Source organism: Phyllopteryx taeniolatus, chromosome 4 (genome assembly GCF_024500385.1).
Source record: "Phyllopteryx taeniolatus isolate TA_2022b chromosome 4, UOR_Ptae_1.2, whole genome shotgun sequence".
NCBI classification, from domain to species: Eukaryota; Metazoa; Chordata; class Actinopteri; order Syngnathiformes; family Syngnathidae; genus Phyllopteryx; species Phyllopteryx taeniolatus.
In genome coordinates, this window is record NC_084505.1 from 33513482 (window position 1) to 33541310 (window position 27829).

A 27829-nucleotide genomic window follows, 5' to 3' on the forward strand; every position below is an offset into this window, starting at 1 on the left:
GATGGGCCATTCAAGAACAGTCACGGAGTTGTTCTGAAGCTACTCCTTCATCATTTTAGCTGTGTGGTTAGGGTCATTGTCCTGTTGGAAGGTGAACCTTCTGTCCAGTCTGAGGTCCTGAGCACTCTGGAGAAGGTTTTCGTCTAGGATATCCCTGTACTTGGCCTCATTCATCTTTCATTTGATTGCAAGCAGTCGTCCTGTCCCTGCAGCTGAAAAACACCACCACAGCATGTTGCTGCCACCACCATGCTTCACTGTTGGGACTGTATTGGACAGGTGAGGAGCAGTGCCTGGTTTTCTTCACACATACCACTTAATATTATGGGCAAAAAGTTCTATCTTGGTCTCATCAGACCAGAGAATCTTATTTCTCACCATTTTGGAGTCCTTCAGGTGTTTATTTTTAGCAAACTCCATGCAGGCTTTCATGTTTCTTGCATTGAGGAGAGGTTTCCGTGGGGCCACTCTACCATAAAGCCCCAACTAGTGAAGGACTGCAGTGATGGTTGACTTTCTAGAACTTTCTCCAATTCCCGACTGCATCTCTGGAGCTCAGCCACAGTGATATTTGGGTTCTTCTTTACCTCTCTCACCAAGGTTCTTCTCCCCCATTGCTCAGTTTGGCCGGACGGCCAGCTCTAGGAAGGATTTTGGTCGTCTCAAGCGTCTTCCATTTAAGGATTATGGAGGCCACTGTGCTCTTAGGAACCTTAAGTGCAGCAGAAATGTTTTTGTAACCTTGGCCAGTTCTGTGCCTTGCCACAATTCTGTCTCTGAGCTCTTCAGGCAGTTCCTTTGACCTCATGATTTTCATTTGCTCTGAGATGCACTGTAAGCTGTAAGGTCTCAATATGGGGTGCTGTGTGTACATTAATGAGGACAAAAATTTACTTGAATGATTTTAGCAAATGGCTGCAATATAACAAAGAGTGAAAAATTTAAGGAGGTCTGAATACTTTCCGTACCCACTGTATGTGTGTGAACAGACTTTTAGTGTGATGAACACCAACAAAACATCCTACAGATCCCAACTGAGTGATGAACAGCTCAGATGTGACAATTGCCACAACAAAACTAACACTTTGATGCACTGGCAAAAAAAAAAAAAAAAAAAAAAAAAAAAAAAAAAGGTGATCAACAAAACAACACTGTTCCCATAAAAAGTAAATCTAAGTATTAACACTACAAGGGCTTTTTTTTGTTAGTTTATTTTTGTCTGGTCCCTCACCAAGGACCCGTTTGCCATGGGTGACCCTGCCAGGGGCATAAAGCCCCAGACAACTTAGCTCCTAGGATCATTGGGACACATAAACCCCTCCACCATGATAAGGTGACGGCTCAAGGAGGGGTGTAAAAATCATATTAATATAAAATACTCCCAACTTTGTACTCTTACTCATCGATCAAGTAAATAGAATGATTGTTTCAACTTTAGTCTTAGCAAATCCACATCTTATGGTTCAATGCAACACTTCATACTGGTTGGCTTCAAATCAAGACAAACAGTTCTCAACATCTTGCAGCTGGACCTGTAAAGTTGACAGAAATGACACAGACATCAAGGCATACATATGGAATATTTCTGCAGAGTTTGTGAAATATCAAAACGGACATTTTATCTTCAGTTAACGACACCCCGAATGGAAGTCCACATTGCAGTAAGTCTCCAACACCAGCGGGTGTCGCCTGTATCGCAGCAATTGTTCACAGTGGGCCTTTGGGTGCATGTTTTAATATTAAGCAAATAGTTAATTGCTGTATTTGCGTTCCGTTGTCGATCTGTCCAAGCTTGGTCTTATTGGAGAGAGGATCCCCCAACCTTTTGGTCACTATCTTCAAAAGAAGGAAAGATGTCTTTGAAGATGGGAATCCAGATTTGACGGGAAGCTGCTAATTAGGTTAAGGTCGAGCAGGCGTCCTTTAGTGGCCGTCTCGCACAGCAGGGTCGCAGGGAGACTGCAGTTTATCAAGTTGTTGGTGGGGGGCTTGGAGTGACTACCGAGCCACAGTCACTACATTACTCCCTAGCTTGACACGGGCCAAGGGGTCGGTTTCAGTGGGAGCTGGGCAGTGGCCGAAGGCTGAGACTTTGGCGATCTGATCCCCGGCGACAGTAGTTGGCTCTAGGGACCTGGAATGTCACGTCTCTGGCAGGAAGGAGCCCGAGTTGGTGTGTGAGGTTGGGAAGTTCCGACTAGATATAGTTGGGCCCACCTCCACACACGGCTTGGGCTCTGGCACCAGTCCTCTTGAGAGGGGTTGGACTCTCTTCCACTCTGGAGTTGCCCAAGGTGAGAGGCGCCAAGAAGGTATGGGTATATTTATTGCGGAGCGGATCTGTCAACTGATCACCACCTCGTGGTGAGTTGGCTCCGATGGTCCGACCAGGTCCATTGTCCAGGCAGGCCCGATGTGGTTAAAAAGCTCCTCGGTGGCTAGGCCCTAGGTGTGGATGAGATTCGACCAGAGTTCCTAAAGGCTCTGGATGTTGTGGCGCTGTCCTGGTTGACACACCTCAGCAACATCTCATGGACATTGGGGACAGTGCCTCTGGATTGGCAGACTGGGGTGGTGGTCCCCCTTTTTAACAACGGGGGCTGGTGTGTTCCAACGACAGGGGGATCACTCTTCTCAACCTCCCTGGTCAGGTCTATTCAGGGGTGCTGGAGAGGAGGGTCCGTCGGGAAGTCGAATCTCAGATTCAGGAGGAGCAGTGTGGTTTTCGTCCTGGCTGTGGAACAGTGGACCAGCTCTACACCCTCGGCAGGGTTCTCGAGGTGGCATGGTAGTTTGCCCAACCAGTCTAATGCTTAGTGGACTTGGAGAAGGCGTTGGACCGTGTCCCTCGTGGAGTCCTGTGGGTTTTTTTTCAGGAGTATGGGGTACCGAACCCCCTGATACAGGCTGTTCGGTCCCTGTACGACCAGTGTTAGAGTCCGCATTGCTGGCAGTAAGTTGGACTCGTTTCCGGTGAGGGTTGGACTCCGTCAAGGCTGCCCTTTGTCACCGATTCTGTTCAGAATTTTTATGGACAGAATTTCTACGCCCAGGTGCGGCGTAGAGGGGGTCCGGTTTGGTGGCCTCAGTATTGCATCTTTGCTTTTTGCAGATAATGTGGTTCTGTTGACTTCACCAAGCTGTGATCTCCAACTCTCACTGGAGCGGTTCGCAGCCGAGTGTGAAGCGGCTGGGAAGAGAATCAGCAAGTCCAAATCTGAGACCATGGTCGTCAGTCGGAAAAGGTCTCATCCCTCTCCAGGTCAGGGATGATATCCTGCCCCAAGTGGAGGAGTTCAAGTATCTTGGGGTCTTGTTCACGAGTGAGGGAAGAATGGAACGGGAGATTGACAGGCGGATCGGTGATGCCAACTTTGTATCGGTCAATTGTGGTGAAGGACCTAAGCCGAAAGACGAACCTCTCAATTTACCTTTCCTACCCTCACCTATGGTCACGACCTGTGGGTTGTAACCGAAAGAACAAGATCCCGCATACAAGCAGCCGAAATGAGTTTCCTCCGCACGGTGTCCGGGCTCTCCCTTAGAGATTTGGTGAAAAGCTTGGACATCCGGGAGGGGCTCAGAGTAGAGCCGCTGCTCCTCCACATTGAGAGGAGTCAGATGAGGTGGCTCAGGGATCTGATTAGCATGCCTCGTGGACGCCTTCCTGATGAGGTGTTCCGGGCATGTCCCACTGGGATGAGACCCCGGGGACGACCCTGGACACGCTGGTTTCTCGGCTGGCCTGGGAACGCCTCGGGATCCCCCCGGAAGAGCTGGAGGAAGTGGCTCGGGAAAGGGAAGTCTGGGCTTCCCTGCTAACGCTACTCCCCCCGTGACGCGACCTCGGATAAACGGAAGAAAATGGATGGATGGATAGCTTGACACTTGTGCATCTTCAGGAAGTCTGTAAACCTCGTCAGGGGTCTGTTGCTTTAAATATTGATCCCGTAAAGGATTGTGGGTCATATAGTTCCTTTCGTTAAGGTTGTTCAGAGCAATAAAACTACTACTGAAACCTGGGAAAGACCCCACTAATCCAGCTAATTACCGACCGCTGTCACTAATTAATATCACAAAACATCAAAATAAGGCTTTAGACAACGGACAAGGAAAACATTCTCTCGTTGATAATACATTGTGACCAAAAAGGTTTTATTAAAAGACGGAGCTCCACCCACAATGTCAGGCGACTGATAAACCTAATAAGAATGTTTCAGCGTAACAATCTAAAAACAATTGTCTTTTTGCTAGATGCAGAAAAATCTTTTGACAAAGTTAACTGGTCTTTTCTAGTTGCAGTACTTCGGTGATTTATATGTTCACTGGATCGCAACATTATACAACTCATCCAAAGCAGTCGCCACAAATGGAGTCACATCAGAGTTTCACTTTACAAAGCGGAAGTAGACAAGGATGCACACTCTCAATCTTCTTCTTTTCCTTTCGGCTTGTCCCGTTAGGGGTCGCCACAGCGCGTCATCCTTTTCCATGAGAGCCTATCTCCTGCATCCTCCTCTCGAACACCAACTGCCATCATGTCTTCCCTCACGACATCCATCAACCTTCTCTTTGGTCTTCCTCTAGCTCTCTTGCCTGGCAGCTCCATCCTCATCATCCTTCTACCAATATACTCACTCTCTCTCCTCTGGACGTGTCCAAACCATTGAAGTCTGCTCTCTCTAACTTTGTCTCCAAAACATCGAACCTTGGCTGTCCCTCTGATGAGCTCATTTCTAATTTTATCCAACCTGGTCACTCCGAGAGCGAACCTCAACATCTTCATTTCCGCCACCTCCAGCTCTGCTTCCTGTTTTCTCTTCAGTGCCACTGTCTCTAATCCATACATCATGGCTGGCCTCACCACTGTTTTATAAACTTTGCCCTTCATCCTAGCAGAGACTCTTCTGTCACATAACACACCTCACACCTTCCTCCACCCGTTCCAACCTGCTTGGACCCGTTTCTTCACTTCCTGACCACACTCACCATTGCTCTGGACGGTTGACCCCAAGTATTTAAAGTCCTCTACCCTTGCCATCTCTTCTCCCTGTAGCCTCATTCTTCCCCCACCACCCCTCTCATTCATGCACATATATTCTGTTTTACTTCGGCTAATCTTCATTCCTCTTCTTTCCAGTGCATGCCTCCATCTTTCTAACTGTTCCTCCAGCTGCTCCCTGCTTTCACTGCAGATCACAATGTCATCTGCAAACATCATGGTCCACGGGGATTCCAGTCTAACCTCATCTGTCAGCCTATCCATCACCACTGCAAAAAGGAAGGGGCTCAGGGCTGATCCCTGATGCAGTCCCACGTCCACCTTAAATTCTTCTGTCACACCGACAGCACACCTCACCGCTGTTCTGCTAGCCCTCGTACATGTCCTGTATTATTCTAACATACTTCTCTGCCACTCCAGACTTCCGCATGCAGTACCACAGTTCCTCTCTGGGTACTCTGTCATAGGCTTTCTCTAGATCTACAAAGACACAATGTAGCTCCTTCTGACCTTCTCTGTACTTTTCCATCAACATCCTCAAGGCAAATAATGCATCTGTGGTACTCTTTCTAGGCATGAAACCATACTGTTGCTCGCAAATACTCACTTCTGTCCTGAGTCTAGCCTCCACTACTCTTTCCCATAACTTCATTGTGTGGCTCATCAACTTTATTCCTCTATAGTTGCCACAGCTCTGCACATCACCTTTGTTCTTAAAAATGGGCACCAGTACACTTTTCCTCCATTCCTCAGGCATCTTCTCACGCACTAGAATTCTATTGAACAAGCTGGTCAAAAACTCCACAGCCACCTCTCCTAGATGCTTCCATACCTCCACAGGAATGTCATCAGGACCAACTGCCTTTCCATTTTTCATTCTCTTTAATGCCTTTCTAACTTCCCCCTTACTAATCATTGCCACTTCCTGGTCCACCACACTTGCCTCTTCTACTCTCCCTTCTCTATCATTTTCCTCATTCATCAACTCCTCGAAGTATTCTTTCCATCTACCTAGCACACTGCTGGCACCAGTCAACATATTTCCATCTCTATCCTTAATCACCCTAACCTGCTGCACATCCTTCCCATCTCTATCCCTCTGTCTAGCCAGCCTGTATAGATCCTTTTCTCCTTCTTTAGTGTCCAACCTGCCATACATGTCATCATATGCCTCTTGTTTTGCCTTTGCCACCTCTACCTTTGCCCTGTGTCGCATCTCAATGTATTCCTTTCGCCTCTCCTCGGTCCTCTCAGTGTCCCACTTCTTCTTAGCTAACCGTTTTCCTTGTATGATTTCCTGTACTGTGAGGTTCCACCACCAAGTCTCCTTCTCTCCTTTCCTGCCAGAAGATACACCAAGTACTCTCCTGCCTGCTTCTCTGATCACCTTGGCTGCAGTGGTCCAGCCTTCTGGAAGCTCTTCCCGTCCACCGAGAGCCTGTATCACCTCTTCCCGAAAAGCTGCACAACACTCGTCCTGTCTCAGCTTCCACCACATGGTTCTCTTCTCTGCCTTTGTCTTCCTAATTTTCCTCCCCACCACCAGAGTCATTTTACACACCACCATCCTATGCTGTCTAGCCACACTCTCCCCTACCACTACCTTACAGTTGGTAACCTCCTTCAGATTACATCGTCTGCACAAGATGTAATCCACCTGTGTGCTTCTACCTCCGCTCTTGTAGGTCACCCTATGTTCGTGCCTCTTCTGGAAAAAAGTGTTCACTACAGCCATTTGCATCCTTGTTGCAAAGTCTACCACCATCTGTCCCTCCAAGTTCCTTTCCTGGATACCGTACTTACCCATCACTTCTTCATCACCCTTATTACCTTCACCAACATGTCCATTACAATCTGCACCAATTACGACTCTCTCTCTGTCTGGGATGCTCAGAACTACATCATCTAGCTCCTTCCAGAATTTCTCTTTCACCTCTAGGTCACATCCTACCTGTGGGGCATAGCCACTAATCACATTACACATAACACCCTCAATTTCAAATTTCAGCCTCATCACTCGATCTGATACTCTTTTCACCTCCAAGACATTCTTAGCCAACTCTTCTTTTAAAATAACCCCGACTCCATTTCTCTTCCCATCTACACCATGGTAAAATAATTTAAACCCTCCCCCTAAACTTCTAGCCTTACTGCCTTTCCACCTGGTCTCCTGGACACACAATATATCAACCTTTCTCCTAATCATCATGTCAACCAACTCCCGAGATTTTCCTGTCATAGTCCCAACATTCAAAGTCCCCACATTCAGTTCTAGGCTCTGTGTTTTCCTCTTCTCTTTCTGCCGAAGAACCCGCTTTCCACCTCTTCTTCTTCTTCTTCTTTGACTTCGACTTCGACTTCGACCCACAGTAGCTGAATTTCCAACAGCGCCCTGCAGGTTGACGGCGCCGGTGGCGGACGTTGTTAACCCGGGCCACGACCGATCCGGTATGGAATTCTTTGGATGAACGCTCATATTTGTTTGGCAAGGTTTTAAGCCGGATGCCCTTCCTGACGCAACCCTCTGCATTTATCCGGGCTTGGGACCGGCCTACAGTTTGCACTGACTTGTGCCCCCCATAGGGCTGCATTAAGGATGCACACTCTCAATAATTTGCACTATTTATCGAACCACAGGTAATAGCGATACGGCAGAACAGTAGTATTAAAGGTACTCCTGTGTCAGAACACAAAATCAATCCTTACGCAGATGATATCCTTATTTTTAAGAACCCTAGTCATCACTTAAACCGCTTTTAACCTTGACATTTTCGCAATTGTCAGAATATGCTATCAATTGGTCAAAATAAAAACTTCCTATAACGACTAACTCATGGAATCCTGCGGCCCAAAATCCAAACTTTCGTATTTCAACAGGAAATATCAAATATCAAGGCATTAATACCTCAGCAAAACATAGGGGGTTAAATAATCTAAATCACATACCTCTACTGGAAAAAAATCTGTGATGATTTAAAACGTTGGAACAGCCTTCCTATCTCACTTTTTGGGCATATAACTAGGGTAAAAACGAAAACTTTACCTCAAATTAACGACTTATTTTTAATGTTCCCATTAAAAAACCACGTTAAAATGGTTCCAAATGCTGGACTCTGACATTTTAAAATTTTACTCTAAAAATATGAAAAATAGAATTAGCGTCTCAACCCTTTCAGAAAAGTAACACAGAATGGCGACTTGACAGACCCAACTTCAAACACTTTGTCAGCTTGGTGGAAAAGTCTTGAAACCCCACAATCTTAGTCACCACCATATCATTCCTCCCCAATCTGGTACAATCCCGATTTTGAGATTATCAAAATACCCCTTTACTGTAGCACATGGAAACAGTGGAATTAACACATCAAAATAACGCATTCATGACATGTGAAAGCTAATTCCAAGAATTTCAAATTAGAGGTGGTAACTTCCTTCAATACTATAAAGAAAAGCAATCCTAAAAAGATTCTCAACACACGTGAATACTTTAGAAGTACACGTTTTTGTTTAGAAAATACTCCCATAAAACAAAAAACTCCTTTTAAAAAGTATACAATTGAATCTCAAGTACGAATTGAATACACTTACCAATCGCAAAATGGGAGAAAGACATCTCAGTGTCTACTGACAATGATTATGGGGCGCAAATCTGCAGAAATGCATTCTCAATGACAAAAAAAACCAAAGTAATTTACAGCTAGTCCAGTTCAAAATACTCCATAGATCACACATTACGCAATATAGTATGCATAAAATGCCATCCATCCATTTTCTGAGCCGCTTCTCCTCACTAGGGTCGCGGGGGTGCTGGAGCCCATCCCAGCTGTCATCGGGCAGGAGGCGGGGTACACCCTGAACTGGTTGCCAGCCAATCGCAGGGCACATAGGAACAAACAACCATTCGCACTCACAGTCATGCCTACGGGCAATTTAGAGTCTCCAATTCATGCATGTTTTTGGGATGTGGGAGGAAACCGGAGTGCCCGGAGAAAACCCACGCAGGAACGGGGAGAACATGCAAACTCCACACAGGCGGGGACGGGGATTGAACCCCGCACCTCAGAACTGTGAGGCTGACGCTCTAACCAGTCGGCCACCGTGCCGCCCATGCATAAAATGGGCTATTCAAAATCAAACGTATGCACTCATTGTACTGAAAACGCTCCAGACATTTATTTTCATGCTCTTTGACATTGTACGCCTGTACAGTGCTTCTGGTCAGTAGTTAAACGGAAACTCTCCTCAGTTTCAAACGGTAGGCTTCCAATTTCTCCTAATCTTTGTCTTTTGGGTGATTTAAAAGGTATAGATCTTCCAAATAAACATGCTTAACCAATACTTGTAATTCTTGCAATCGCTAAATAACAATATTGTTAAACTGGAAAGATAAACAAGCTATCAATGGCAAAATCTTGTCATAGAGTATATAACACTAGAATATATCTCTGCTAAACGTAATAACAAAATGCATAACTGGAAGAAAAAACTGGTCACCTTTCATTAAAATGGTGAACCTTGAAGCTTGATTCTTGTTTGCCTGGGAAAGAACGTCATACAGAAATGTAATGTAATGTAATGTGACCAAATCATATCTTCTCATCGTAGACTCCTGTTCACGCCATAGGGTCACGTGGGGGGTGTTGGTCCGGTACCCATACCCCTCCCTTTGGGTTAGGGCCGCGGTGCTTTGCTTGGTAAAGGGACAGTCCTTGGCAGTAGGTGGGTCCCCTTCGGGATGGGCTCGCTGGCTTGCACCCCCCCCCCCCCCCCCCCCCCCCCCACCCCACTTGTGGGTGTAGGCAGCCGGGCCCAGCCTTCCTCAATGTGCTGGGTCAGCAACTCCGGAAACTAGTTGACTGACATGCATGTGATATGCTGTTCATTCACTAATAAGTTCCATAGACACGCTATCAGGCTTTATTTGCTTGTGCTGGGACCACGAATAATAACACAAGTTATATTAAGATATCAACTCACAGGTTCTTACAGGTTTTTAGACACCATAAAGAGCATCCCACCGCACCACTCATCAGTAGCACTGCCTTGCTGATTTCCCACATGCTGTCATGACCTCCCCTTCTCTGTCCTCTCTCATCTTGTTCTATTGGTTAGTTGTGGCACATCCTCACCGGGTGCCCCCCCCCCCCCCCCCCCCCAATCCACAAATAAGAACACAATTTGACTGCTGTAACGTTACTTGTGGTCAAATATCTTGACTAACTATTGTTCTGCTGCGGTTTGCACTCCTCTTCCCCTTGTCCGTTCTGTCCCTCTGTCTGTCCCCTGAAACCCTTTTCTGTCCGGCTGCATTTTCAATAAACATCAGAATAATTAAAAAATAAGCAGAGGGAGTATCTCAAACCCCCGTGCTGCACAGCAAAATTGTTGCAGCACAAAAAGCCATACAGATCCACCATTCTGCATGGACATGCAGCTGAACAGGACAGGTAAAAAAAACAACGTGAATCCGAAGAGGGCCTCGGCATTTTCCACTGTGGTCAGGCCAGCCTACAGCCATGGCAGCCTCTACAACTATTGTTTATACTATCCATTATGCTAACATGCAGCCTCTTCGCTAACCTGTTTCGAGTGCCAACTTCAAAATAATGACCTCACATATTAATTCATTGGCCATCAATGCCATTTTAGGCTTTTATTTTGAAGTTGGTACTGGAGCGCGTTGCCGGTGTGCTACCGTAATCCTTAGTATGAACAATCCTTGTGGCGGTTATCTTAACTTAAAACTTTTCGATGGCAGGTAGGCCTGACCCCAATCATTGTTCATACAATGTCTTGAAAGTCGAATCTTGGATTCAGGAGGAGGATTGTGGTTTTCATCCTGGCCGTGGAACAGTGGACCAGCTCTCCACCCTCAGCAGGGTCCTCAAGGGTGCATGGGAGTTTGCCAAACTAGTCTATGCGCACCGACCAACACCATGATACTTTATTGCAGTGTCGTAATACTTGTGGCACAGACTTGTGGCACAATACTGCATACGGTCGGCGTGTGGGTGTGTGTAAATCATAGATGTTGTTTTGTGGATTATTTATTTATATACTGGTATTTATTTATTGCAAGGATAACCCCTTGGGATGCATCATCTGGGTCCTTTCAACACATACAGATAATCACCAATATACAACCCCAATTCCAATGAAATTGGGACGTTGTGTTAAACATAAATAAAAACACAATACAATGATTTGCAAATCATGTTCAATCTATATTTAATTGAATACACAACAAAGACAAGATATTTAATGTTCAAACTGATAAACTTGATTGTTTTTAGCAAATAATCATTAACTTGGAATTTTATGGCTTCAGCACGTTCCAAAAAAGCTGGTACAGATGGCATAAAAGACTGAGAAAGTTGAGGAATGCTCATCAAACACCTGTTTGGAACATCACACAGGTGAACAGGCTCTCTGGGAACAGGTAGGTGCCATGATTGAGTATAAAAGGAGCTTCCCTGAATTGCTCAGTCATTCACAAGCAAAGATGGGGCGAGGTTCACCTCTTTGTGAACAAGTGCATGAGAAAATAGTCGAACAGTTTAAGGACAATGTTCCTGAACGTACAATTGCAAGGAATTTAGGGATTTCATCATCTACGGTCCATAGTATCATCAAAAGGTTCAGAGAATCTGGAGAAATCACGACATGTAAGCGGCTAGGCCGAAAACCAACATTGAATGCCCGTGAATCCCTCAGGCGGCACTGCATCAAAAACCGACATCAATGTGTAAAGGATATCACCACATGGGCTCAGGAACACTTCAGAAAACCAATGTCAGTAAATACAGTTCGGCGCTACATCCGTAAGTGCAACTTGAAACTCTCCTATCCAAAGCAAAAGCCATTTATCAACAACACCCAGAAACGCCGCCGGCTTCTCTGGGCCCGAGCTCATCTCAGATGGACTAATGTAAAGTGGAAAAGTGTTCTGTGGTTCACTGAGTCCACATTTCTAATTGTTTTTGGAAATTGTGGACGTCGTGTCCTCTTAGCCAAAGAGGAAAAGAACCATCCGGACTGTTATGGATGCAAAGTTCAAAAGCCAGCATCTGTGATGGTATGGGGCTGTGTTAGTGCCAATGGCATGGGTAACTTACACATCTGTGAAGGCACCATTAATGCTGAAAAGTACATACAGGTTTTGGAGAAACATATGCTGCCACGTCTTTTTCATGGACGCCGCTGCTTATTTCAGAAAGACAATGCCAAACCACATTCTGCACGTGTTACAACAGTGTGGCTTCGTAGTAAAAGAGTGCGGGTACTAGACTGGCCTGCCTGCAGTACAGACCTGTCTCCCATTGAAAACAACGGAGACCCAGGACTGTTGAACAGCTGAAGCTGTACATCAAGCAAAAATGGGAAAGAATTCCACCTACACGGCACGGTCGACGACTGGTTAGAGCGTCTGCCTCACAGTTCTGAGGTGCGGGGTTCAATACCTGGCCCCGCCTGAGTGGAGTTTGCATGTTTTCCCCATGCCTGCGTGAGTTTTCTACGGGCACTCCAGTTTCCTCCCACATCTCCAAAACATGCCTGGTAGGTTAATTGACAACTCTAAATTGCCCGTAGGTGTGAATGTGAGTGCGAATGGTTGTATGTTTGTATGTGCCGTGCGATTGGCTGGCAACCAGTTCAAGGTGTACCCCGCCTCCTGCCCGATGATAGCTGGGATAGGCTCCAGCACGCCCGCGACCCTAGTGAGGAGAAGCGGCTCAGAAAATGGATGGATGGATGGATGGAATTCCACCTACAAAGCTTCAACAATTAGTGTCCTCAGTTCCCAAACGTTGATTGAATGTTGTTAAAAGAAAAGGTGATGTAACACAGTGGTAAATATGACCCTGTCCCAGCTTTTTGGGAAGGTGTTGCAGCCATAAAATTCTAAGTTCATGATTATTTGCTAAAAACAATAAAGTTTATCAGTTTGAACATTAAATATCTTGTCTTTGTAGAGTATTCAATTAAATATAGTTCGAACATGATTTGCAAATGATTGTATTCTGTTTTTATTTATGTTTAACACAACGTCCCAACTTCATTGGAATTGGGGTTGTACAAAATAATAAACACAAATCAAAATCCAAACGCACTTACACACACAAACACACACAATGCTCTCCTAAGCTTAGCCTCCCACCAACTCGCCAATATTTTACTATATGCATGTACAAATACAGCGGCTGAAATAAGTATTTAACACGTCGCCATTTTTCTCAGTAAATATATTTCCAAAGGTGCTATTTCATCAGTAATCCATACATACAAAGAAAGTAAAACAAATAAGATCAGAAATTAAGTCATGTGTAATAATGTGAAATGACACAGGGAAAAAGTATTGAATATGCCAACTGGCATTTATTTAATACTTTGTACAAAAGCCTTTGTTTGCAATGACAACTTCAAGACGCCTCCTGTATTGAGAAACTCGTCGCATGCATTGCTCTGCTGTGATTTTGGCCCATTCCTCCACACAAGCATTCTTCAAATATTGAAGGTTCCGTGGTCTTCTTTTATGCACCTTGAGTTTCAGTTCTTTCCATAGATTTCTGATTGAATTCGAGTCAGGTGATTGGCTGGGCCATTCTAGCAGCTTTTTTTTTTTTTTGGCAGCATGTTTTGGCAGCATGTTTTGGATCATTATCCTGATGAAATGTCTCAACGGCAGCAGATTTTTGTCAAGAATGTCTCGGTAGATTTGCCCATTCATCCTTCCTTCAATGATGTGAAGTTTGCCAGTACCATTTTCTGAAAAGCATCCCCACAACATCATGTTCCCACCTCCGAACTTCACTGTTGATATGGTGTTTTTAGGGTGATATGCACTGCCATTTCTCCTCCAAACGTGGTGTGCATTATGGCATCCAAAGATGACCAGACCAGACCAGACTATAGTCTCCCAGCATTTAACTGGCTTGTCCAAATGTTGTTCAGCAAACTTTAAACGAGCTTTGACGTGCTTTTTTTCTTTTCAGCAATGGGGTCTTGCATAATGAGCGTGCAGACAGGCCATGGTGACGGAGTGTATTACTCACTGTTTTCCTTGTGACAACAGTACCTGCTCAGTCCAGGTCTTTTTGAAGCTCTCCACAGGTGGTCCTTGGCTCTTGGACAACTCTTCTGATTATTCTTTGCACTCTTCTTTCAGAAATCTTGGGAGGACCACCTGATCGAAGCAAATTTATGGTGGTATGATTGGCCAATACCATTATGTTTTGCAACAATTACTTTGCGACGGTCTTGAGACAGCTCTTTGCTCTTCCCCATCATGAGATGTGTCTTGATTCACACCTTTGCAATGAGACCTTTTTGTAGGCATAAATTAGGACTGAACCAGCTGATATTCACTTGCACTGAGAAGGGGCTGGATTGCTCTTTGATTATTGATCAATATTGATAGATTTTAGGTGTTGTCTTGGCTTTCCATGCCTTTTTGCACCTCCCTTCATGTGTTAAATACTTTTTTCCTGTGTCATTTCACATTCTTACACAACTTAATTTCTGATCTTATTTGTTCTAATTTCTTTCTATGTATGGATTACTTGGGTTTTTCCCCAACATCTGGTGAAATTTTCAGGTCAATCGCACTTTTGGAAGTAGACCCTTTCCAAAAAATGTTAATATCATGGAAAAGTTTATTTATTTCCATAATTCCATTCAAAAAGTTAAACTTTCATAGATTATAGATTCAGGGCCCACAATTTAAACAATTTCAAGTATTTATTTGTTTATTTTTACATAATTTGACCTTCCAGCTCATGAAACCCACAAACTCAAGAATTCGAACATTAGAATACTGTGAAGAAATCAGCCCAAATTTTGCAGGCCATCAATGTTTTATGTTTTTAATAATAAAAAACATTTAAAAACTGCATTTTGTATTTACTTGTGTTGTCTTTGACTAATATTTAATTTGTTTGATGATGGGAAGCATTTAAGTGTGACAAATATGCAAAAAAAAGAAAAGAAAAGAAATCAGAAAGGGGGCAAACACTTTCACACCACTGTAGGTCATTTAATGTGGCTTCAAGCTACACACTAATGTTTAAGGTATTTGTTCATGTTGACGTCATTCTGTAACTTGTGTGGCTTGTATTACAAAGTAATGTGTGTGGTTAAGCTAATGGTCTTTTCGTACTATGGATAAGTGATATTATTGCCACTGTTGAAAGTAACTAAAAAGTTACTTGTAATCTAACTTAGATGAAAACTCAACAATCGTGCTGGAGACAATGTACTTACATGGATCCAGATCATACACCACGTTTTGAAAGTGGACAAATAGCAAGCCCTTTTGGAGAAAGCTTCACTCAGCTCTTTGTGATTTAGTGGGACATGCAATCCCAAAAGGTTGCCTGGTTCTACCGCTACCTGGGACATTTGGAAGAAGATGTGCATGATTAGTACCTTGTCAACATTCTCCTGGTGGCTGGGTAAAAGGCAATAATAAACAACTGGCTTGAGACTGAAGCTCCATCATTCCAATAATGGCTGTCAATAGCAGACAATATACAAAAGAACTGGGGAAAATTACTAATATTCAGGGAAAAACATGTTTACGAATGGACCCTAACCACACACAGGCTCTGTTCTTTTTTATTTTTATACTCCTCCTTTCTATGAGATTTTATTCACAAATGTGAACTAAATCAAAATTATTAAAAAAAAAAAAAAAAAAAACTTCATTTTGGCAGCAAGTGGTGGATTCAAGCCACCGGCACCCAGCCGCTGCTTGATCTGGGAAGAGACAGGGTGAGCCTTTGTCTCTGCGCAGCCTGCAGCGGCTGGGCCCCCGCTTGGCGCTGAATTGAAGCATGTTATCTAGACGTATGTATGAAGTGTCGATGGTAAATGTGTCCTGCAATTGACATTACTTCTCGCAGCTAGCCAGCTGCATTCTTCATCTATGCACAAGCCGCGAATTACAGTATGGCTGTGTGGCCGGCTGGTGACGTTGCTGGGGCAGCACAGGGCCGTAGCTAGTCATCTGGGGGCCAAGGCTAACACAGTCACAGAGACCCCCCCCCCCCCCCCCCCCCCCGTTTAATTTTGACAAAAGGTGAGTTATGAGCTTTAGGCCATTTTTTCCAGCATTTCAAATCTGTTACATTTCAAATCTGTTACAAATATATCACAACTTAAGTTAGCCTACTAATAGATTTTTAATATCAATGTCCCTTTACTACCGGTGTCAGAGTTTGGTTAGCATTGCCGGCAGTAATTTAGATTAATATCCAGTGAGGGTTGGACTCAGCCAAGGCTACCCTTTGTCACCGATTTGGTTTATTCCCTTAATGGACAGAAATTCTAGGCTCAACATAAGCGTTGAAGGGGTTCGGTTTGTCAACCTCAGCATTGTGTCAATGATTTTTTGCAGATGATGTGGATCTGTTGGCTTCATCAAGCTGCAATTTTAAAATTCTCGCTGGAGCATTTTGCTGCCATGTGTGAAGCAACTGGGATGAAAATCAGCACCTCCTAATCTGAGGCCATGGTCCTCAGTCAGAAAAGGGTGGAGTGTTCTCTCCAGGTCGAGGAGGAGATCCTGCCCCAAGTGGAGGAGTTCAAGTATTTCGGGTCTTGTTCACGAGTGAAGGAAGAAGGGAGCGGGAAATCGACAGCCGGATTGGTGCAGCGTCCACAGTGATGTGAACGCTGCATCGGTCTGTTGTGGTAAAGAAGAAGCTGAGCCGAAAGGTGAAGCTCCCTATTTACTGGTTGACCTACTTTCCTACCCTCACCTATAGCCACAAGTTGTGGGTCGTGACCGAAAGAAACATATTTTGGGTACAAGCAGCCGATATGAGTTGCCTCCGCAGGGTGTCCGGGCTCTCCCTTAGAGATTGGGTCAGAAGCCGGGTCATTCGAGAGGGGCTCAGAGTAGAGCTGCTGCTCCTCCGCATAGAGAGGAGCCAGACAAGGTGGCTCCCACATGGAGGAAGCCCTGCTCACCCAGGACCCGACCCTGGATACCCAGAAGAATATCAATGGATGGATAGATTGATGCTTTTTGTATTCTATGCGTTTGGCTTTTCCCATTAGGGGTGGCCAAAGTAAGTCACTCGTATGATTTGTTTGGCACTAGCAAGGTGGAAATTATTAACAATAACTGGTAGGAGGAATTGTTTTTGCAGCTCTGTTATAAACAACAATGTGCACCTCTGTCTACAGGTTCTAGCTGATGTATTTCTGGAGGGCTGTCTACCATTGGACTCATTCCTTGACCGCTTCCTTGTTCTTCGTTGCCTTGCTCATAAAAGACGTGTGCGGATAGAGAAATTCCAGGAGGCCATGCTACAGAAAAGAGAGGATAACCCCAAGGCTATAAGGTCATCACCAGGCATCAGCCAAGGCCCTTCTGTGGATCAGTGGAATCCACATACCACAACAACAACTCAACAGCAACAAGGAAACACCAAATGCCAGACCTCCAGCTACTTCGATGCCTCCCAATCTCTGTCTTCATCTGGTGACGGTTCCTGTGATCTCCCCTACCTCCAATGTCTTATCTCTCCTTCCAATGCTCCCCCACCATTTACACCTTTGGCAACAAGCTCTGGCCCAGTCATTCCTTCATCACAGGTACTATCATATGCAGGCTCATCTTTTGCCCCAGCAGGGAGCTACACTGGCCCCGGGCCAGCATTCAGACCTCTGGCTTCAGCCCCCTGCCCTTATCCAACTCAGTTGTCTTTCTCTGTCCCAAACCCAGGATCAGCTTTTGGCCAATACACACCACTTCATCCCCAGAGCAATACCGCAGTATACCCAGCTTCATATAGTGATTGAGGCTATAGTTAGTTATACAACCAGGTCTGCTTACTCCAATTCTCAGTCACCAGTTGAAAGACCCATTTGCAGACCTGGATATGGAGTACCCCAGCCATATTCTTGAAAATATCTACTTCTCCTCTTTCCTAATACTTTTTAATTTCACATACTTTATGCACCCTTTCCTGCCAGGCTTCTCAGACTAATTGTTTCCCCCTCCTCTTTCTGTCAACTACTGTCTTTTCCTCAACTTTCAGATTTTAGATTGTTATTCTGTCTTAATATTATAACGTTACTTTTCTTGATTCTCATCACCCCCACACCTTAGTCTCAAGTTGTTTGCGGTCCTTATAGTACTTGTCCTCCCACACTTCAGCTTGAACTACTCCCTTCTCTTGATGTATAGTTGTGAGTTTGTATGATTCTTTTTTTTTTTTTTTTTTGGGAAATTATAACATGTGCTGTCCATGTCATGTCCTGTTCCTATGGCAGATCGAAAGTGCCAAAAATAAATGTGTAATTAATTATTTCACAATTTATTTACTTAATTCAATATTTAATAATTTGACTATTTATTTAATTTTGTCGCCCCTATCCCCTGTGAATTTTGTGCTTCTTGAAATAATGTTACCTTTCATTCTCTCTCCCATCCAACTCTGTGGGTGGGCACTGAGCCGGACTAGCACTGATCCAGTCACAAACTCTTGTGTGAGCCTGCGTGATTTAAAGATCAGAGGACAAAGATGTGAAAATGTTCTTGATAACTCTATAACCCTTTTACAAACCACAGCTTCCATTTTTAAGTGATGATATAGCGATATACAGCAGTTAAATCGATAAATATGATTCATAATGCGCCTTCTGCTTTTTGCATCTAACGCTTTCCGGTTCTATCCAGCGCTGTGACGTAACACTAGCCAAACAGCCTGTTCATTCGGCGTTGTGTGCTATTGTATCATGCTGTTGTTCCTGTCCTTGTAAATTTGTTGTTTGATTTAGCGATTTCACAATGTTTTATTGTATGGCATTTGGTTGTACAAATGGTTCAGGCAGTGGCAAGAGTGAAAAAGGAATACGTGACCAGTGGGAAAGTCAATCGACAGGAAGAAATGTGGTCAGCTTTGGGTGCCTAGCAAGCATTCCAATCTCTGTGCTGATCACTTCAAACCGGCGTGTTTTGAGAAAGATTTAGCAAAAAGCATTGGATACACGTGTAGTTAGGCAGAGGCTGAAACCAGCTGCGGTGCCAACTATTTTCCTACGGTTATCGGGACCACAAACGCCAGCAAGAGAACTAAATCTCGCAGCCCCCATGGTGCAGCGGCGAAGCGGCCCAGACAAGAGGTGAGGATTTCCTTGTATATACCTATGACTCTATTATGGGTATTAGTCACTGGGCAGTAGGAAAAAAAGACCCACCCAGTACTTTTTAGGGCTGTCCTCTCAACTTTTGCTTATATGACAAGCCAACAGACACGGCAAAGACTTTCTGTGAGGAGTGTTATAAAGCTATCCGAGCGAGGGGCGCACAATATGCTGCATACTATGTAAAAGCTTGTGCTGTGTGACTGAAACATACAACCCCAATTCCAATGAAGTTGGGACGTTTTGTTAAACATATATAATAACAGAATACAATGATTTGCAAATCACGTCCAACCTATATTTAATTGAATACACTACAAAGACAAGATATTTAATGTTTAAACTGATCAACTTTGTTTTTAGCAAATAATCATTAACTTAGAATTTTATGGCTGCAACACGTTCCAAAAAAGCTGGGACAGGGTCATGTTTACCACTGTGTTACATCACCTTTTCTTTTAACAACATTCAATCAACGTTTGGGAACGACGGACACTAATTGTTGGAGCTTTGTAGGTGGAATTCTTTCCCATTCTTGCTTGGTGTACAGCTTCAGCTGTTCAACAGTCTGGGGTCTCCGTTGTCGTATTTTACGCTTCATAATGCGCCACACATTTTCAATGGGAGATAGGCCAGTCTTTTACCCTCACTCTTTTACTACGAAGCCACACTGTTGTAACACGTGCAGAATGTCGTTTGGCATTGTCTTGTTGAAATAAGCAGGGGCGTCAATGAAAAATACGTTGCTTGGATGGCAGCATATGTTTCTCTAGAACCTATATGTACCTTTCAGCATTAATGGTGCCTTCACAGATGTGTAAGTTACCCATGCCATTGGCACTAACACAGTCCCATACCATCACAGATGCTGGCTTTTGAACTTTGCGTTCATAACAGTCCGGATAGTTCTTTTCCTCTTTAGCCCGGAGGACACGACGTCCACAATTTCCAAAAGCAATTTGAAATGTGGACTCGTTGGACCACAGAACACTTTTCCACTTTGCATCAGTCCATCTTAGATGAGCTGGGGCCCAAGAAGCCGGTGGCGTTTCTGGGTGTTGTTGATAAATGGCTTTTGCTTTGCATAGTAGAGTTTCAAGTTGCACTTACGGATGTAGCGCCGAACTGTATTTACTGACATTGGTTTTCTGACGTGTTCCTGAGCCCATGTGGTGATATCCTTTACACATTGATGTCGGTTTTTGATGCAGTGCCACCTGAGGGATCGAAGGTCACGGGCATTCAATGTTGGTTTTCGGCCTTGCCGCTTACATGCAGTGTTTTCTCCAGTATCTCTGAACCTTTTGATGATGATATGGGCCGTAGAAGATGAAATCCCTAAATTCCTTGCAATTGTACGTTGAGGAACATTGTCCTTAAACTGTTTGACTATTTTCTCACGCACTTGTTCACAAAGAGGTGAACCTCGCCCCATCTTTGCTTGTGAATGACTGAGCAATTCAGAGAAGCTCCTTTTATACCCAATCATGGCACCCACCTTTTCCCAATTAGCCTGTTCACCTGTGGGATGTTCATAACAGGTGTTTGATGAGCATTCCTCAACTGTCTTTTTTGCCACCTGTCCCAGCCAAGTTAATGATTATTTGCTAAAAAAAAAAAAAAAAACTTTATCAGTTTGGACATGAAATATCTTGTCTTTGTAGTGTATTCAATTAAATATAGGTTGAACATGATTTGCAAATTATTGTATTCTGTTATTTATGTTTAACACAACATCCCAACTTCATTGGAATTGGGGTTATATATGAATATATCATATGTATATATATATAAAATATATTTTAAAAAATATATTGGCACTCCTGGGGTGCCATATTTCTAGCCATGACTGGATAATTTTGTATTTTTTTCCTCAACTGTCTGACCCCATGAGGATGCATGTTATATTTTATTCATGACTCTGTTTCTATTGAAAGTGAGGATGGTGGAACAAGTAAATTATGGATTTGGCTCTGCGTGGTATTTTGTCGTCTCTTCTGCTTCTGCTACTTGGCTGCTCGTCGTCGTCACTGTCAGATTCCGACCTCCTGATCGGCTCAAACGTACGGTTTGACGATATCAAGTTCAGTTGGGTGCTCTGTACGTCAAAATCCTCCTCATATTCCAACACGTTGCTCGGCATTGCGAATAGAGTGTCGCGCACTGTGTTTGGCAATTGCAACGTCATTTCTAGTAGCCTTTGCGGTGGATAGAGTAACTACACCTCCAGCTTCGGGTATGTTTGGGGAGTGGTCAATACGTGTAATAAAAACCTCATTTTAAACTAAACTGCAGTTGTCCACTTGCTGTAAATGATGTGCTTTGTACAATATTAGATAACATATAAAGAGTGCAAATATGATTTTTAACTGACCCCATAACATCTTTGTCCTCTGACCGTTAATGAAATTTTATGAAAGACATGGATTCCACAGTGTCTACAGCGCCCAATATGTTTCATGCGTTTCATGTGCGAGTTAATTTTAGTAATGACATGTAATGTAGATGCAGGAATATCAGACACGGAGCATATGGTGTACAAAGCGGAGGTATTTATTGAATTTTGTGGGAGTTATGGGAGGGTTTCTATATTTTTAGTGGCCAAGGTTTTATTTTATTTTTGCATGACATAATTGGTAGCAGAGGTGATTTTCTTCTACCAGACATTTTTAGAACCATTAAAATAAAAATGACATCACGCAGTGACTGTCATGGGGTGACATATTTGAATGAAAGGCACAGAATTTTGCTGAAAATCTTATCACTCAATCTCACGATAAAGCAAAAGGTATCCTTTAAAACCTTAACTTGAACGCATGAATAATATTTTATGTTTAAGTACCAGTACCACTAAAGTGGGCCTGTCACCGAGTTTACAATGAATTAAATTATAGGGATGTAACAGTATTCATGATATCACAAAATTAAAAGTCTTGTCTTGGTAAAAAAAAAATTAGCCATTGTGCCTAAAATTTAGTTTTGGCCCAGCTATACGCAGCCACACCGCTTAGACAGGCTGCTACAGCCAGGCTACAGTGCTGCACTTCCTCATGAAGAACATAAATGCGCCCGATTAGATGCATAACCCATGTGGGTACGTCACAAAAACTGCACTGATTCTCTGACTGGCCCATGTGACCGAAAGGCTGCTGTGCCGGTCTGAGCGCCGCATCGCAATCGATTGGCCAAGAGTCGCCTGGTTGTTCGTGCCAGCCTCCGTCCTAGCAAACACTCCTACAGACCGGGATCGGCTGCTAGTGGACCTCCGCTTCGTGAAGCCGCGTTCGGCCAGCGCCTGCAGCCACCAGGAAGCCCCATGAGCCGGCCAGCCGCAGGCCGCCGCCACCACTCCCCCTCAAAGAGATGATCCGCCGAATTATTTAAGCGCATTGTACCAGGAGCACTCGTTATTGGTGTGGTGTTTATCTGAAGTTGAAAGTCACGCGTGAAAGAATATCACACGGAGAGATATTAACAATTCCAAATCCCTGTTGTAACATATCCCTCCACCATTCCGTTACAGTAGTCGCAAAAATTTTATAAAATAGGTCCATGCCATCGAGAGAAAGAAGAAGAATCATCACCACCTTGATTGGCATGAACATGCATGCATGCAAACGAAATTTGTTCTCTGCATTTTACCCATCACAGTGAACACACACTGATATATCACTGCAAAAATAAATCTGACATACTTCCCCCTCTTCAAATAAAATGTCCACATTTTAAATTAAAACATGTTACACAGGCTGCTCAGAAAAATAAATCCTATAATATCACGAAGCGGAAGAAGAGAAACTAAGGATTCCCATGCCTTTGAGAGTGTTCCTACGTTTATGGCTGAATTTTTGGACTCAAACAAAGAAATCACTGTTAGTAGGCAGTATAAAATTTCAAATGTTATAAATAAAAAAAATATGACACTAAATACTGTTAACTGTAAATACTCTTGAACAGGTTGGAAACTTGAATATGACTAAATGGAACAGCCCTTAAATGGTTCAGGTCCTATCTGGAGGAAAGGAGTTATTTTGTAACCATTGGAAGTGTTCAATCTCATCAAATGGCAATGACCTATGGGGTCCCTCAAGGGTCAGTTCTTGGACCCCTCCTGTTCAGCTTCTATATGCTACCCATGGGTCAAATTCTTCAGAACTTTAATTTTGACTATCATAGCTATGCAGATGACACACAGTTATATCTAGGAGTGTCTCCAGATGACTACAGTTCAATTGAGGTGTTGTGTCACTGTCTAAAACAGATAACTGGATGAGCCAAAATTTTCGTCAATTAAACCACAACAAAACTGAGATAATTGTTTTCGGTAATAAAGAAGATTGCTGTTAGTAAATACCTGGAGTCACTCTCTTTAAAAACCAAAGACCAAGTCCGAAACCTTGGTGTACTGATAGATTCCAACCTGACTTTCAACAGTCATATCAAATCAATTACTAAAAGTGCCTTCTACCATCTGAAGAATATATCCAGAGTGAAGGCTTGCATGTACCAAGCAAACCAGGAGAAGCTCATCCATCCTTTTATCTCAAGTAGACTTGACTATTGTAATGGTCTTCTGACTGGACTCCCCAAAAGAGCATTAAACAGCTGCAGCTCATTCAGAATGCTGCAGCTCAGGTTCTGACCAGAACAAAGAGGTCAGAGCATATTACTCCAATTTTAAAGTCTTTACACTGGCTCCCAGTCAGCTTTAGAATAGATTTTAAAGTTCTGCTACTGGTCTATAATTCACTCAATGGTTTAAGTCCTGAATACAAGTAATACATGCTAATGGACTATAAACTCAGAAGGGCTCTAAGATCAACAGACTCAGGTCAAATAGTGGAGCACAGAGTCCAAAGCAAACATGGTGAAGCAGCATTTAGGTATTATGCTGCACACAAATGGAGTAAGTTGACAACAGAAGTGACTGTCAGCCCCAAGTGTGAATGTTTTTCAGTCCAGATTAAAAACTCATCCTTTTTCTCATAGTTTTTAGAGCATTTCTACTTTTAAATGATATTTCTTGCACTGTAGGCTGTTTTAATTGTACTTTTTTTTCTCTTTGTTTTAAATGTTTATAAGCTGTTTTTATTCGTTATTTTTAAATGCTTTTAATCATGTAAAGCACATTGAGTTAGTTACCTTGTATATGAAATGCACAATATAAAATTGCTTTGCTTTAAATTAGTGAACAGACAATTTCTCAATGGACAATTTTGTTATTGTGAGCATAGCATGATTACTACTGCAGCAATAATACTGTTTTTGAGGTACAGGATACGAACGTAAACATTGGATGGACGGGGATAGAAGTGCATGGTAATATATGATTTAAAGATGTCTTTTTCAAAAAAACCTGTGGGAAAACACACAGAAACTACTAAAGTCCTTGAGAAGGACTCTGCCAGCAACGAAAAGAGTTTTTTTTCCCCGGTTCTCCTGCTTTTGCTTCTTTGACGCACCTGTACTGTGACTATTTCTGCAAAACCATGAGTCTTATTGAAATACCATGAGCGTTCCCACAATATCGCAATAAATATCGTAGCATGAGCTTAATACTGTGATAAAACCGAACCGTGAGATATAGATATCGTTTCATCCCTATTAAATTCCTCACCTTAATTATCCATCCATCCATCCATTTTCTGAGCCGCTTATCCTCACAAAAGTCGTGGGACTGCTGGAGCCTATCTCAGCTATCAACGGGCACCATGAACTGGTTGCAAGCCAATCGCAGGGGACATATAAACAACAAACCATTCACACCTACGGGCAATTTAGAGTCTTCAATGAACCTAGCGTTCATGTTTTTGGGATCTAAGAGGAAAACGGAATACCCGGAGAAAACCCACGCAGGCACGGGGAGAACATGCAAACTCCACACAGGCGGGGCCGGGAATCAAACCCCGGTCCTCAGAACTGTGAGGCAGACGCTCTAACCAGTCGTCCACCATTCCTTAATTAATTTTATTTTTTTTTTGCAGTATGCCTGATGCAATTTGAATAGTCCTTTAAATTACCCACATATAATCTATGTTCAAAGTATTTTTTTCTCAAAAAAAAGAAATTTTACATGTTGAGTGGATTATAAAATAAAAAATGTATGTTAGTGTCATGGAGTGACAGATTTATTCGAGACAGATTGCTCATGAACTATACATATGTTTGGCCTAGTACACACATTTTTCCACTGTTAAAAGATGTATAAAAAAATATTATCTGCTACAGTCCCCAGACATAAAGATAAAAAAAATTAGGCATTCAACAGTTTTAGTCATCATGCGTTTGGTGTGCTCCAAGAATCTCAACAGAGCAGGCAACACACAAAGATTCTGCTGTACTGCCAAACTGTCTCGCATGCTCACACGGGATTTCACAAACCTGAAGAAGAAGAAACATTTCTGGATCTGCGCCTATGTTTCTCAAGTGTTGCTAAAGGTTGCTGTACCCGGGAGCATTCTGAAGTGGCGTTGTTCTCAATAAAATACTTCTTGGCGTCTGGGGACCCCATTTTTATACATAAAACAACATCGGATAAGACATTTTTGTCTTCATTTACGGTTGTTTCCGTGTTCGTCAAGTCTTCAGTGCTTCTTTGTTTGGTTCCATTCTGTTTCACGTCACAATTCACGGTGTCAAGACTTGGGGGATGTCGATGTTCCCCACGCACGTTTTAGTCGTAAATATTGAACCCGTTCAACAGGCGTTGACTTGTTTCAAATTGGAACAAATCCACTCCGCATACACATCAGACCTAAAGACAATTTTACAGGATAATCTAATAAGATTTAAGATTGTCTGGCATTTGACATGCTTGGTAGGGAAGGGGCAAAATTGGCACAAAAACAGGCTGTGTGTACCAGGCCTTTGACACTATTCAAGGTGGCAGCATTATATCACACCTACTGTTTAGTCGACGTTTGAAGAACAATTTCCTGGCAGAAATACACTATAAAATACACTTCTTTTTCAACAGTAAAGACAAAAGAGCATTTCGGTAAAGACAAAAACACCTTCATAAAAATTGTGTGAGTTGAAAACTGAATTGTTGCCCTTCAAACTGTGGCTAAAAGTGCATAAATGATTCTAACTACTCATTCAACCCATTACAATTGTCTTTATAGAATCATAGTAATGGTAAATACATTCAATAGTTCGGACACTTTCACAAATTCATAATATTCATATCTCAGAAATAGCACAATTAATTTTGCTGTCTGATATTGTGTGAATGCAAAATGGCTCCCTCATCCTGGCACTTCAGCACACAAATACCCCTGGTGTATTGCAACAGCATAATGAGGCTCTTTCCAGTGGCATTAAAGGTAAAGACAGCTTGAATGACACAGAAGGACTGTTTGTAAAAGAACCATAAAAAGGCACTAAGACACTAAGATGCATTTGCCTACAGAGATGAGGTGGAGCGGCTGTCCACATGGTGCAGGGCCAACAACCTGCTCCCTAACACATCTAAGACCAAAGAACTCTTCATAGACCACAGGAGAAAGAAGACTTAGACCCCACCAGCGGGGACTGTGTGGAGAGGGTGGCAGACTTCTGCTTCCTGGGAGTCCACATACTGTAGAGGAGAGCTGATCCTGGAGCCTGAACACCTCTGAGCGGCTGAAAAAGGCCCAGCAGAGACTGTACTTGCTGAGAATACTCAGGAAGAATAACATCACACAGAGACCACTGGTGTCTTTTTTTCTGCACCTGCATATTGATGTGCTTCATGTGCATATGGTACACAGTGGCTCAGAATGCAAAGACTCAAACACAGTTTTTATCCAACTGCAATAACCACCTTCAATGCTAAAAAACAAAAAAACACAATATGACAGGAAGTATGCATTCCTTCTATTTATTCTTTTATGTACACGTGTATGCGTATGTGTATGTACTGTATATATATATATATATTCATTCTTTGTTTTATATATTTTTAAATGAATGTTACACTGACTGGAAGCACTTTTAATTTCTTTGTACCTGTGACAATGACAATCTATTTGATAAATTTTATTGTGGGTTACCAGCAAATTAAATTGCTGTGTGGTTTGGAGTTTTGAAGAGGGCAATCAAAAGGCGAACGACACATCCCCAATGTGTCGTATGCCCAATGTCTATGGTGTTTTTTGATTCGTGAAGTTTTGTCTGGTTATTTGTGATTTTTATGGTGTTTTTTGATTGGTGAAGTTTTGTCTGGTTATTTGTGATTTTGTTATTTAATGTTTCATGTTCTGTTTTTATGTTTTGTGTATATGTAATGTATATCACATAGTACAGTTGTATTTGTACTTTTTTGTGCTTGCTTTTTTTCGGCCATGTTTTGCCCTGCTCTCTGCAGTCGGGTTGGCATTGTAAATGAGAAACTGTTCTCTGCCTTACCTGGTTAAATAAAGATTTAAATAAATAAATAAATACCAGCCCATGTATTCACTGTAAAATCCATGGCTTTTCCTAAACTATTAACAACTCATAGAAGAGCTCATGTCAGAACAAGGAATTTGATTGGGGCTGGATCGACTCTATTCCCGCCCACTGTCCACCCACCGAGTTTGATGGGAGAGAATGACAAATACAATTTTTTCATGATACACAGGGGACAGGAGTGGCAAAATTCAATCAATTCATATTGAAATAATTACAACCCCAATTTCAATGAAGTTGGGA

At 42.9% G+C, this 27829-nt stretch overlaps 1 protein-coding gene across 3 annotated transcripts in view; it reads left to right on the forward strand.

The window, feature by feature from the left end:
* The window catches only part of vps37c (VPS37C subunit of ESCRT-I), a 153955-nt gene that overhangs the window by 97887 nt on the left and 28239 nt on the right, over positions 1-27829 (forward strand). The window contains exon 5 of one of the 3 annotated variants that reach the window (XM_061771915.1): positions 17192-27577. The exons of 1 other annotated variant lie outside the window; for it this stretch is intronic. In XM_061771915.1, coding sequence (XP_061627899.1) covers positions 17192-17809 — 618 coding nt within the window. In that variant the 3' untranslated portion in view covers positions 17810-27577. Of the gene's footprint in view, positions 1-17191; positions 27578-27829 lie in introns of those variants that run through there. One more of the 3 variants, XM_061771917.1, reaches the window with a different exon arrangement.